The sequence below is a fragment of the Danio rerio genome, chromosome 8 (assembly GCF_052040795.2).
Source record: "Danio rerio strain M-AB ecotype USA chromosome 8, GRCz13ab, whole genome shotgun sequence".
Classification (NCBI taxonomy): domain Eukaryota; kingdom Metazoa; phylum Chordata; class Actinopteri; order Cypriniformes; family Danionidae; genus Danio; species Danio rerio.
The window spans coordinates 33,946,515-33,961,138 of NC_141028.1; the positions used below are offsets into that span (position 1 = coordinate 33,946,515).

Consider the following 14,624-nt stretch of genomic DNA (forward strand, 5'->3'; position numbering starts at 1 on the left):
GTTGCAATGGCAACAATAAATGTAAAATAATTGTTATTATTTTAAATAAAATCACTCACATATACATACACATATATAATATGATTTAATAACTAATAGGTTACTGGAATAATGAGTGTTTGTGGATGTTTCCCAGAGATGGGTTGCAGCTGGAAGGGCATCCGCTGTGTAAAAACTTGCTGGATAAGTTGGCGGTTCATTCCGCTGTGGCGACCCCGGAACTAAGCGGACAAGAAAATGAATGAATAAATTAATGAATGAATAATTGGTGTATCGTCTAACTTTGAATCTTTATTAAAATTCAGTTTCAAATTATGTTTTGTTTGTAAATAAATATTAGATAATAATTAAATAAATCTTCCAATGGACCCATTTTTAATGTTTCTAGAACTTGCTGACCGTTACTGGAATAAAGTTCATTCGTTCATTCTTTCTGAAAACTGGGATCAGAGTGAAATCAATGTAAGGACTGTGTGCTTTTCCACTGCACAGCATTGTGTTGTGTTCAGAGCATCTTCACCAATTGGTTTCTGTGTAGACCTGCTTTTTCTGTTGGTCTCTCATTATTTACCAACTACAGCATTAATTAGTGTGTGGAGCTAATCATTAAGTGATGTAAAAGCATTCCGGTCAACATTAAGATTTGAAAATAAGGGATATGCCCACCATAACCTTCCCAATCCAATCCAAAAAACCCTCAAATTACTAAATATGTTCATCTGGAGCTGTTTCATTGAAAATAAACAGTTAAATGATCAGTAATATGTTCTATTATTATTATTTACAAAAGAAAAAATAATTAGTATTGGCTAAATTAGCAGTTTAGCTTATTAAAATTAAAAGCTATTATAAAGAAATAGTATCAAGCTATCAAATCTCAATAATCTTTTTTTTTTCATTGTATAATATACACATGCTAATTAAAGAGCAATGGATGAATAATCTCAATTATTTAGATTTTTTGTTTGATTACCCTAAACAACAGAGGAGCCACTTTAAAAATGCACACATATAACGTTATAATGAAAGCATTCAATTGCTTATTTTCTAAGTTTTTATGCTCATTTAGGACAAAATTAGTTGTGTTTAATAAAATAAACCACACCAAGATGGACATTTTTCAATGTTATTATTATTTAATATGTGTATTTGCTTGTTTAAACATGCACCCAAAACCCAGAGTTTCGCTCAGCTTCAAATAGAGTGTACAGAATCTGTTTGGGAACCAGCGTGTTTTTTTCACTAAGGGGCACGTCAGCTGATAGTCACGTACCGCTATATGAAACTCCGCTACATTCTCATCGATGTTCGCTTTAAGATTTAAAGGGCTAGCATTGCACCAGACCCCCTTAAGTGGCTTCGTTTGAAAGTGTAGAATCTATATTTTATGTACATATGCATCAATTTGTTTATTCTATTGCACAAAAGTTATTTACACTTAAATACAAAGTATTTTGGAGACCCCAGCTGGGTATTGAACATAGGTTCATTTTCAGATTTTTCATATGATTCATAAATGACACATGTACAAGTTATAGCTCAAATGAAAGCTCTTGCCAGTGCTCATACAATTCTAGCATTCTTTTTACTGAATTATATTCACATATCAAACAGTTGTCGAATGAATCGCGGTGTTTTCATGGCGCAGAAGTAAAAACAAACATTTATGATCAATAAGCAGCTTCAGATAGCACAGACAGCTGTCATCTCTTACCTTATGCTATGTGCTTCAGGACTATTTCTGCTTTGTTTTTGAGGTGATGTGCATAAGTAATCCTTTTATATGCTTGACGTGGTCCAAACACAGTGAATTATGTTTGATCAAACAAAAGAATAGTGAAATATGAAAACCATGATCGATCCCTGTGGCTTGTATAGCACCTCTCATCAGTTGGTATACAATAACTTTTGCATAGATTATGGTAGAGACATTTTTCTTTTTTCCCGATGATTACAGACATGTGCTGGAACCACTAAAATTAATTACAGCAAACCTAGACCACACAGATCCTAAAAGGTACACTTTCAAAGTTGAGTTTCTATATTTTTTCAGGTGTTTATTATAACACAGACAAAATTTACAGTTATTTTAAGCACTTGCAATAGTGTTTTATGAAAATTCAAAGGGTTTTCTTTAAATTTATACCATTTTTTTGCATTTACACCTCTGCATGTGGATTTGAAAAACTTTTAAATTCGGGTAGGCAAAATCCAGGTAGAAATCCCAAAATAGCACTGGAGTTTAAGAGGTTAAGAGCAAGAGGCATCCCCTGGTGGTTCGGCGGTATAGGTTGCATATAGGGAGGATTGGCTCTTTAACATGTATTGCCACCCTTCATAGAAAGATTAAAAATATGGGAGAAATACTGGAAAATACCTTTACGCAATGATAGTGGGATAGAACTGTAAATTATGGGAGAATCCCTGGAAATATGGGAGAATTGATGGGTGTAGAAGCAATTCTTGTGTGGAGGTGGAGTTTAGCAATACTATTATACAATAAAGTAATGCATTCCACATCATTTTGGCAGATTGACTTCAATATAAGCTGTTTTTAGACTAACAAAAGTGTTTTGAGTTATGAAACCTTTACAGTATAATGCCCGATATGTCAAATGAACAAGGGAATATTGATTTCTTTGTTCCTTAGCACCTTAAATTCTATAAAAACACATTAATAATTACAAATACAGAAAAAAACATGGATGAATAAAAATTCAAATAAAGTCTCCAATATTACAGATTTCATTTGACTTTCAGAGGTTTTCACATACACGTTTCAGTGTTTGTAAACACATGCGAATGACTCTGTGAGCACGCGACTGGATTTGTGATGCATTATTACCTGCGTGCAGAACATGCTGCTAATAAGAGCTTGGCGATGAGGGGCTCACTGAGAAACTCAATTACCTTTTAATTATACAAATGAGATCCTTAGAGGAACTGTGGATCCTGAGGTCTAAGCAGCAGAAAAGCCTGCCGATTAACCCCTGACCCTGAGACAGTGTATAGCATTATTATTCACAAAGGCATGCGCATTCGTAGGATATTCATGAGGAGACTTTGTCTTTTAAATACAATGATCATTCCAGTAAACATACACATTTTAAATAGAGCTTTTATATAGTTCTTAATGGTGGAATTCAACTCAAAATTGTGCTTTGTCTCCATCAAGTGTTTATTGTGAATTCCAAATTCAATGTTGTCGGGTTCGTATTCAACACGTGACAAGCTAACATTTATTTACTCAACTGGACATTGGTGGTTTAATTCTCAACATGCTCCATAAATCCTTTAGAGTCATTAGAGAGATTTATGTGCTCTTTCTGTCTCTTGGGTCTCGCTCACATTCCAGTGAAATGAGGATTGTGTTGTTACAGGCATTCTTTGGCAGAGAAATGATCATTTCCCGCTCTCAGCTTGTTTTAGTCAGATATCACTCGGATTGGGAGGGTTTCTCCTATTATGTTGTGGACTGTATAGACAGACAGCTTGCAGAGAAATGTACGTGCTGCTTCAGATTGCTACAATGAAGGTAAGCACTCTTGATTTTTCAACCAGTATCTAAAAAGTTCTGCATTATTTAAGCATGCATTGATTATGCTAACTCCAATGAGGCACTTTAGTGAAACTGTCAAGTTTAATGCAGTTTTACTCAAATGGTATTTTCATTCAGAACTGGTTTATTAGGAGAAAAACTTGTTTGTTCTCAGTGTGTGTTTCTGCATGGAGTTTTTCTTCTCTCACTGCTGTCTTCAGCTCTAATTACACAGTAAGTAACATTTTTGCATTTATTTTACTAAGTCTGTTGCTTTGTCTGTCCTTCCACTGTAGCTTTCCATATTGTTAAAGTTTAAATAGTGAATTTGAGCTTTGTATGAATCTGCTTGACAGCAAAATATATAGGCTGTCATTAAGGCTTACATAAAAAAGTACTCATAATATGAACTTTAATTTGAACACACTCACAGGTGCCATAGATTACATTAATACAATATGTTGAATTGTTCTCTAATATCTAAATAGAAAGTATCTGGGTTATAGGTAAGTGCCAAAATTCTCCAGAAATTGTTTTATTTGCTCATTTGTAACCACAGGAATTACCCATAGATTCAAAAGCTCAGTTTTGACCATATTTGGAACAGTCGTGAATATTAATGAGATATGATCTGATGCTCCACCATCATGTCAGCTCCTGAATATCAAACAAACACACATGCACATTCAGCATCATTTACTATAAAATACACACTTGCGAAATAATCATACTTCAGTTGTCAAAAATTATTTTTTTAATGGATTTCTTTTTAAATGACATTCTTTGCAACTGAATGGGGTTTATTTTAGCTAGAAGGACTAAGTGAGCTATCTTTATGCCACCAGAGTAACCTAGTTTGCTTCTGAGTTGGAGACTAAATATAGGCTGAATTATAATTAATCCCAACAAAATGGGCAGACAGAGATATATTTTGGAGTTGTATTTTTTGTTTTATATGAAAACACAGGACATTAATATTAATAAACATTACTATGTTCTTCTCTATAAAAATGTGAATTTTATTGGTGCATCTTTCACTCTAAACAAATAAACAGTAAAAGAAAATCACAGTAAGAGCTGACTGATATGACACAGTGCATAAACATGGATTTAACACTTGTAATGTGTATGTAACAATTTACTTGTGTTTGTCGCTTTTTTGCAACCATTTGCAGCAAATTTCTCACTATACACATTAAACTAACGAAAGATGAAGTTAAACTGACCTTAAAAGTCGAGTAAAGTGCTTTGAAATGTGCATTATTTTAAAGTTTGGCGTAATCTCAAGTAAAAAATTAAGAGAAGGTGGGACACAGAGTAGGTCCTCCTCTTTAAATACAAAGCCAATTGCTTTTCGTTTGTATCACAGTTTTGCCAGTGAGGATGATTGAACTCAAGCACATCAAATGAAAAGCAAATGAGAAGGGAGCGGGGCATGTCAGATACTAGAGCATTTGATTGGACAAAATTTGATAAGAAACTAAAGTTTGAGGTGACATAAAAAAAAAAAACATTGATCCATTTAGGTTATCTAACTGCACACTGTACATCTTCATTTTGTTTTGATAACACACTAGCTTATATATCCCTTAAGACTGACATACTGATTCTAACATTTAAAAAAACACTATTTTAATTGGTCTAAATTAATTGGTTTAATTTAACTGATTCATTGGATCTTTAAGTCTCTTTTAGAGGTGAAGGCTGAATAAATTTATAATCTGCCTTTCCTGACTTCTGTAGTCTGATGATGATGATGATATTGATGTGTTCACTCTATGGTTGCATTACCTTATAGCTTTATAACGCTGGTCCCATTTTTAAAATAAAAGTCCCACATACATAGTAAGCTCAGAATTGAAGAGAAAAATATCATTATTATAGCTAGGCAACCTATTAACGAGCCCTTTTATTGCCAAAGTCTGTATTTTGTTCTGATTGGCCTGTTTTCCATCAGGATTTTACACTCACATTAAAAGGGTGGTGCAGAGTGTATTTTTAAAGCTTGGTTGTGTTTATAATATGTAAAGCAATGTGTGCTCATGCTTCATTTTTAATTAATGACAGTATTTTTTTTCATATATCCTACTTTGATAATATACTGCTATTCAGCTAACATGACACTGACTGTCAAATGTCCTAGTTCCTCTGAAAGCCAGCCCTCAAGAGGCTCTGATTGGTCAGCTAACATAATATGCTGTGATTGGCTCCACATCACAGAGGAAGTCACGCCTCTACTAGCAAGCACTTTCTCTGTGCTGTACAAATACTGTCAGTCAGTGTAACTTTTAGCTATATCAGTTTGAGCCTGAATAAGACAGAAAATAAAAAGGACACAGCTGAACCTCACACCTGCTCTCTAAAATAACATTTGCTAAGTGTCTTTTACTTATAATCAGAGTAAGCATGTGTAAGTAATAGAAAAGTTCACATATTTTTGCGAGATCATTTGTATGTAGAATACATGGAAAGCACCTGCATAGAGAGACTGCATGCAATACATGTTGTTGTCGTTCACAGGGGTTTGATGGATAAATATGAATTTGTAGCTAAATTGTTGGTGGTGCCAAACAGCATTTCCCATTGGTTACATCCCTGTTTATGTCCTCGCTACAACATACTAATTATGTTAGAAACTGTGCATGTAATAGATCAATTTTAACAGATAAAAATACTTACAGGTTGTGGCTCACAACCCACAGCTTCTTCTATTATGGTTGGAGCTGCTTCTTCTTTGAGGAGTTTTTAGCAAAATCTAGCACTGAACTGGGAGAGATTCTGGAAGTTGTGCTTTGTCAAATGCTTGCTATATATTCTTTATAATTCTCTGGAACATAATTAAATTAAAATGTAAGCACTTCTCTCTTTTTGTCGTGTCCTTTGGAAGACCAAATACAGTAACAAAAGAAGATCTGTGGAAATACCAGTGTTTGCACAGCATTCTGGCTTTTTCTGCTATAACATTACAGCGCCTCTGGCCACGCCCCTTTGCCGCACTTGGTGTATGCGTATGGTGAATGCGCGTTACCTGAAGCATTTGTAATCTCATTAGTCTGGATGTTTTTTTTTTTTTTTTTTTTTTTTGTAGTCCCCAAACTTTGTTCGCTGTAGTCTTTGCTAAGCTAACTTTGTAAAAGCTAATGTCTCCCTTTGCATTGAACTTTGAGCGTTTTACATTCAGAGATGCTGTTTATGTTCTCACAGCTACATTACACATTAACTAAAGTTTAAAAATGATATTGTAGTTGACCACCTCTTTATTTACATGAGAACGAGGAAACTGTATGTCATTTCCGTGTACTAAATTCTAAATTGAGCTATGCCTAGGTAAATTCAGATGTTCATTCTATGGCACATTTTAAGTTATCTAAATGTTTTGGGTAATTGTAATGAATTGCATAGTTTTTAGCTTGACTGTATTCTGCTGCTGATAACATGCTTTCATTGAGTTGCTCCTGAATCAGTGCAGGGTCACTGAGGTCCATCAGGTCAGCATCTGAACCTGTGCATTGCTTGTGGGGCTCCTGGTCCAGCTGGTCAGCCTGTGATCGCTGCTCCAAAACACAGGTGGGGACAGCGTTGATTTTTTGATCTGCTATTGGATACCATTGTTCATCATTTCTCATCTTTCTTGTGCAATTGTAAATTGTGTAATGATGTGTGTGGTGATTGCAGACACAGATCCGCTTCGTAGCAGTCTTCTCTCAGTTTGGCGGTCAGCCTTGCACTGGAAGCTCAACTCGCACACAGACATGCATTTCGACTCAAGTCTGTCCCCTAGAGGAGGGATGCGGAGGACGCTTCCGATGCCAGTCTGGTAATTGTTTTGATATTTTTCTGTTTGTGTGTGTGTGTGTGTACGTGTTTTTGTGACATATCAGGACCTATGTCCTGTAACCTATGTAATGTACCCACTTTTTACAAAAATAAACGTGTGTGTGTGTTTAAAAGTAAATACACCCCAGGTTAATAACAATAATAATAATTACAATAATTCATTCATTTTCTTGTCGGCTTAGTCCTTTGATTAATCCATGGTCGCCACAGTGGAATGAACCTCCAACTTATCCAGCACGTTTTCACGTCTCAGTATCTACATTCAAAACAAACTCTGATATCCGAACCATTGCACTCACATGTACATACTACTACTACTACTACTAGTAATAATAATAATAATAATAATATCTTTTATTTATAGGCGCCTTCCAAAGCACTCAAGGACACCTTACAGCAGATCACAAGCACATCATAAAAATACAAGCAGTAAATATAACAATCAGCATAATATTAAACCAGCAAATCATTAAAAGCTATCCTTAACAAAAATGTATTTGTCTGAGATTTAAAATTGGAAATAGAGTCAACCTGCTGAATGTGCAAATGCATTGAATTCCATAACTTTGGTACTGTACAACTAAAAGTCCTACCACCAAATGACTTTATCTTAAAGTTTGTAACATAAGTATTCAGCTGAAGATAATCTCAGTGAGCACAAAGGAGTGTACAAATGAAGAAGATCAGAAAGATAGTAAGGGCCAAGCTATGAAAAGCTTTGTATGTTAAGAGGAGGATTTTGTATTGTATACAACAGTGAACAGGAAGTCAGTGTAGGTGAAAGAGAATTGAAGTTACAGTATATAATCAGAATTAAGCGAGCAGGTAACTATCCTAGCCGCTGAACTCTGAATTAACTTGTAGTCTATGACGTTGCTTGTTAGGGATGCCAGATAGGAGAGTTACAGTAATAAATCCGTGATGTAACCAAAGCATCTCTACTTTGTTGAGACGGTGAAGAGCGAAGTCTTGCAATGCTATGCAAATGAAAAAGGCAGAACGTGAGATATTACTATGAGAACCACACGAGAGCATGCTATCCAGTATAACCCCAAGTCTTTTTCACGTGGGTTGAGAAATGGACTGGGAAGTTACCAATAAACAGGGTAAAGGATTGAGCTTTGGATAAAACAGACTTAAAGCCAACCAGAAGGGCTTCAGTTTTACTGTCATTTAACTTTAAGAAATGATAAGTCATCTAATTATTAATCTTATGTAAACATTTAGCAAGGTCAGAAAGGGGGTGAGATATTGTTGGATTTGTGGAGATATAAACTTATGTATCATCTGCATAACAACAAAAATGTATGCTATAAGAACGAAATATATGACATAGAGGTAAGATATAAATAATAAATAAAAGTGGACCCAATACTGACCCTTGAAGAACACCATGAAGGACTGAAACTGGATCAGAGCATCTATTCTTTATCTACACAAACCAGAACCAGCGAAATGCATTATCAGCTATTGCTATAGAAGCCAGACATTCCATTAATTACATAATCTGAATTAATTCAGTGTACACTGCGCAAAAGTAGAAAACAGGAACAGGAATTTAGTCCATAAGTCAAACAAGAGAAAATGTAAACAAAATAGAAGAAATAAAAAAATAAATAAATAAAATAAAATAAAAATAAATAAATAAATAAATAAATAAATAAATAAATAAATAAATAAATAAATAAATAAATAAATAAATAAATAAATAAATAAATAAATAAATAAATAAATAAATAAATAAATAAATAAATAAATAAATAAATAAATAAATAAATAAATAAATAAATAAATAAATAAATAAATAAATAAAATCAGCTCCGATTTCTCCCACAGTCCAAAGACTTGTGGTATAGGTGAATTGAAGAAACTAAATTGAATAGTAGCTGTAAGGGCACCCGCTGTGTAAAACATATGCTGGATAAGTTGGCGGTTCATTCCACTTTGGCAACCCCTGATGAATAAAGGGACTAAGCTGAAGGAAAATGAATGAACCCTTATAACCCTTTAACTGCGCCACCTAGAAAAAAAGCTATAGAAAAAATGTTTGGAATGCAATTCTTAACTCCTAAAGTTGCTAGTTAACACAATCAGTGCATTTTTTTAACACATCCCATAATTTCTAAAATATCAACCTCTACCTATATGATATGAAAACATTAGTTTTGCTTTTCTACGTGAAGTTTATTCATAAACTAATTTCGAGAGGAGCACGTGATTATGACTGAACACGGCTGGTTCTGCATTAGCATGCATGATCCACCAATCAGGCCATTTCTAACCCACTATAAAGAGCCAGGGTTTTTTCAATACAGTCATCTGCTATTTGAAGAATCCCCCCTTCCACCCCTACCTCTTCACCTTTCCCTCCATAGGGCAGCACCGTGGCCCAGTAACTAGCACTGTCGCCTCACAGCAAGAAAGTCACCGGTTCTAGTCATTTAACAGGCCGGTGGTCGTTTCTGTGTGTAGTTTGCATGTTCTTCCCGTGCTTGCGTGGGTTTTCCCCGGGTCCTCCGGTTTCCTCCCACATTCCAAAAAACATGCACAACAAGTACAGTAAATTGATAAATCTAAATTTTGCACTACAGTTAATCTCTCACCATGCAGCATATCTTTTCATAGCATTAAATTTTTAGTCATCAGTTTTTATCAAGGGGGAGTTGTCGAGATCTACCTGAGCTCAAGGCTCCCCTCTCGCCCTCCAAATGGGAGGGAGCCCAGGGCTCAAGAACCTTTGAGCTCAGGGCTCCCTCCCGGGACAGCATGCCAAACTTGCTTATAATCAATCATCAGCTAAGTGCGAACTCTTGAAGTTTACCATAACGTGACAAATCAACCTTTTGGTTGAGCATGTTTTTAAAAAATTATTACAAACATACTAAATATTTGTCATGGCACAAAGTGACTTTGATGGTGGCTCTTAGATGGTACTATTTAAAAAAAATATGCTTACCTTGCAAATTTTCCCCAAAAACAGTTCACATGTCAGGAGGGATTTCCTTGTTCTTTACTTCAATGGTAGAAGCAATGTTGTGACGAGTGCTGTTGATTGAGATAGTGACAACTAGTGAATTTTTTTGGTATAACATACTTCAACCAGATCAATTAGGCTCAATCAGGGTTAGTTAAGTTAGATACTCCTCTCCATAAGATATTCATTCATTCATTCATTTTCTTGTCGGCTTAGTCCGGGGTCGCCACAGCAGAATGAACCGCCAACTTATCCAGCAAGTTTTTACGCAGCAGATACTCTTCCAGCCGCAACCCATCTCTGGGAAACATCCACACACACACTCATACACTACGGACAATTTAGCCTACCCAATTCACCTGTACCGCATGTCTTTGGACTGTGGGGGAAACCGGAGCACCCGGAGGAAGCCCACGCGAAGGCAGGAAGAACATGCAAACTCCACACAGAAACGCCAACTGAGCCGAGGTTCGAACAAGCGACCCAGCGACCTTCTTGCTGTGAGGTGACAGCACTACCTACTGCGCCACTGCCTCGCCTCAATAAGATATAGTGAGTCAAAATATGGTCATCGATTTGGTCGAGCAGGCAGTTAATTGAAGGATGATTAATTTTTTTTCTTCTTCTTAAATGTCACAGATTAAGTGCACTTGCAAATGTGTTTTACCTTTAAAATACGCATTGGATAGTTTATTTTTTTCTCCTTTTCTTTTAAGGGAAATGTATCAGCCTGTCTCTGGTGTGCAATAGTGATCAGGATTGTGAGGATGGTTCAGATGAGCAGAGATGTGACAGTAAACCGATCTGTAAAATCTCTGAAAATACAAATCTGCAAAAACCTCCACCGAATGTAGAGATCACTGGTCAAGGGTGATGAGACCTAATAAAGTTATTTGTCTCATATTCAATACAATAATGCATTTGCATACACTCTAAACCCTAGTGTATAAAGCCACTAAGATTGTGTGTATGTTTGCACTACAGGTTTGACGCGGCGAAGAGAGAAGCCAGAGGTACTGTCATCAACACTAAGAGCTTTGGGGGTCTGTGCCAAAAGACCTTCAGTGGAGACCACAAAGACTTTTATAGACTTCCTCAAAGTGTTCTCAGCTATTCTTTTCAAGCAAGTGAAATATTATCATTATCATAAAAAAGTAACATAATGATAATATATAAAATTTTAAATAATAAATTGGACTTTAACTGTATACACTCACCGGCCATTTTATTAGGTACACCTGTCCAACTCAATGCATTTAGGCATTTAGACACGGTCAAGACAATCTTCTGCAGTTAAAACAGAGCATTAGAATGGGGAAGAAAGGTGATTTAAGTGACTTTGAATGAAGCATGGTTGTTGGTGCAAGACGAGCTGGTCTGAGAATTTCAGAAACTGCTGATCTTTTGGGATTTTCACACACAACTATCTCTTGGGTTTAGAGAGAAAAAGGTCAGAAAAAGAGAAAATATTCAGAAAAGCTGCAGTTCTGTGGGCACACACGCCTTTTTGATCCTAGAGGTCAGAGGACCTGAGTATTGTTGCTGACCATGTTCATCCCTTTATGACCACAGAGTACCCATCTTCTGATAGCTACTTCCAAAGGGACAACGCACCATGTCATGCACCAGCGCGAATCATCTCAGAGTAGTTCCTTAAACATGACAATGAGTTCACTGTACTCAAATGGCCTCCATAGTCGCCAGACTCAATCTAATAGAGCACCTTTGGGATGTGGTGGAACGGGAGATTCACATCATGGATGTGCAGCTGACAAATCATGCAGCAACTGCATGACCCTATCATGTCAATATGTACCAAAATCTCTGAAATATTCCCATTGTACCTTGTTGAATCTATGCCACGAAGGATTAGTTCTGAAGACAAAAGGGGCTCCAACACGGTACTAGTAAGGTGTACCTTAAAGTGGCCGGTGAGTGTGTATATTGGAAACACATTTTTCTATCATACAGTTTCAAGTTAACATCTTGCAATTCTTACAATGTATTTTGAGTTTTTTTATGATTTTTATTATTCTGTTGTTCTGACTTTCAGTTATACTGAGTTAACATTTAACAATTTGTTTTATTTCATACAATTTCAAATTAATGTCTAAAAACAGATTCTGACAAAGCCATCCATAAAAGAAAACTTGTCAGTAATTTTAGAGCAGAATCTTTCTGTAAACTTTTTCTTCCAGTTAGTTTAGCTTTAGTTTTCACTTGTTTTGTGTTTTCCAGGTAACAGCAAAAAATGATTTTACAGATGAATCCTTTGCCAGTTCGTGGCACTACTTACACCACTATGAAAAACATGAAAAAACTACAGGCACAGACTATGGCCACGATGATTATGTCTTCCATGATGAACTGTCACAGTCAAAGGTACTGTATACTATTGATATGTACTTTCATTATTGCCTTATGTTAATTTATTCAATATCCAACAATTCATCCGGGATTAGGACTGAGCTCTGGTTATTTAACTACAACCCCAAATCAGAAAATGTTGAGATAGTATGAAATACACAAATAAAAAAAGAAAATAGTGATTTCTAAATTTACTTTGACTTGCAGTCAACACAACAAACATTATTTAATGTGTTCCTCATGATTTTTGTAAATTTTATTTTCAAAATAAACGCATATTCCAATTTTGGTTCTTGCAACACATTTAAAAAAAGTTGGAACAGTAAAGCATTTACCACTTTGTTATGTTGCCATTTCTTTTCACAACACTTAAAAGATGTTTAGGGACTGAATACACCAGTGATGAATTGTTTTAGGTGTAATTTTTATCCCATTATTCCTACAAACAAGTCTTAATGTGAGCAACAGTATGGGGTCTTCGAAGTTGCATTTTGCACTTCAAAATGTGACACACATACTTTAATGGAGACAAGTCAGGCCTTCCTCCACAGCCAGGACTTTGTGCCGTATGCAACGTGTGGTTTTTCATTGTCTTGTTGAACCATGCCAAGCTTCTGAAAAAGAAGCCAGCATATTGTGCTCCAAAATATCTATGTACCTTACAGCATTAATGGTGCCATTACAGTCATGGCAGACACTGGCTTTTGGACTTGTTGCTGGTAACCGTCTGAATGATAATTTTCTTCTGTGGTCCAGAGCACACAGCATCCATTTCTTCCCAAAAAATCCTGAAATACTGATTCATCTGTCCAGAGTACACATTTACACTGTGTAATGGTCCATCCCTGATGCCTCTTAGCCCAAATAAGTCAACGGGGCTTCTGGACACTGGTAACATAGGGATTCCTTTTGGCACAGTACCGTTTTAACTGGCATTTGTGGACGTAACTAAGTATTGTGTTTCTTGAAAAAGGTTTGCCAAAGTAGTTTTGAGCCCATGTTGTGATGTCACTTATGGACAAAAGACGATTATTGATGCTGTGCTGCCTGAGTGATCAGAGATCATGGCTGTTCAGCTTAGGCTTGCGCCATTGTCCTTTAAGCACTGGAATTCCTCCATAATATTCCCGAAACGTTTCATTATTTTATGCACAGTTAAAGGTGAAATATCCAAATGTCTCCCTATCTTTCTTTGAGGAACATTGTTTTTAAACATTCCAATACATTTCGTATGTGTTACTTGCCAAACTGGTGAACCCTGGCCCATCTTTGTTCCCAAAGGACTAGACCTTTCATGGATGCTGCTTTCAAATCATAATTACAATTTACCTGAATACTAGCCCTAAATTGCTCCTGTCCCAACTTTGTTTGGATTGTGTTGCATTTTTAAACGAAACAGCTTTATGACAATACAACAATAATTGTGTAAAATTGTGTAAAAGTGAATTGACAGCAGTGCTGAGAGATAATGCAAACACACAGTATTTACATAATTACGATCAGATGATTCTTTACTGCTTATTTTTAAAGACAGTTTGGTTCTGTTTCTTTTGTTTTTAAACTAGGGGTGTGGATTTGAGAAAATTTTCATCAACTTGCTTTTTACTTTTGTTTTTGAGATCGAACATAATATACTAACCGTCTAAATAGCAAAGTTAAGTCGAAATTAATTCAAATGTAATCAATTCAAAGAGATAAACAGAATCAGAAACAGAATTCACTCAAAAAATTATGTTTGCTGCTTGTTTAACCACTTATTTAAAATGAGTTGAGACAACACAATTCTTAAGTTGCTTTCGAGACAACCTACAGTAATTGTTTTTATGCTAAATCCACTTTTAAAATCCACCATAAACTTTTACCAAAAACAATTAAGTTAACTTAATCTATTTGTGTTGGGACAACATG

At 35.7% G+C, this 14,624-nt stretch overlaps 1 protein-coding gene across 2 annotated transcripts in view; it reads left to right on the plus strand.

Annotated features, from left to right (window-relative positions):
* Positions 1-3,465: 3,465 nt before the first annotated feature.
* c7a (complement C7a) overlaps positions 3,466-14,624 on the plus strand; it is a 28,184-nt gene continuing 17,025 nt past the window's right edge. For both annotated transcript variants that reach the window (XM_087264885.1, XM_087264886.1), the window contains exons 1-7: positions 3,466-3,535; positions 3,714-3,772; positions 7,003-7,105; positions 7,214-7,355; positions 11,066-11,219; positions 11,334-11,472; positions 12,588-12,731. In XM_087264885.1, the coding sequence (XP_087121011.1) occupies positions 3,503-3,535; positions 3,714-3,772; positions 7,003-7,105; positions 7,214-7,355; positions 11,066-11,219; positions 11,334-11,472; positions 12,588-12,731 (774 nt within the window). In that variant the 5' untranslated portion in view covers positions 3,466-3,502. The remainder of the gene's footprint in view (positions 3,536-3,713; positions 3,773-7,002; positions 7,106-7,213; positions 7,356-11,065; positions 11,220-11,333; positions 11,473-12,587; positions 12,732-14,624) is intronic.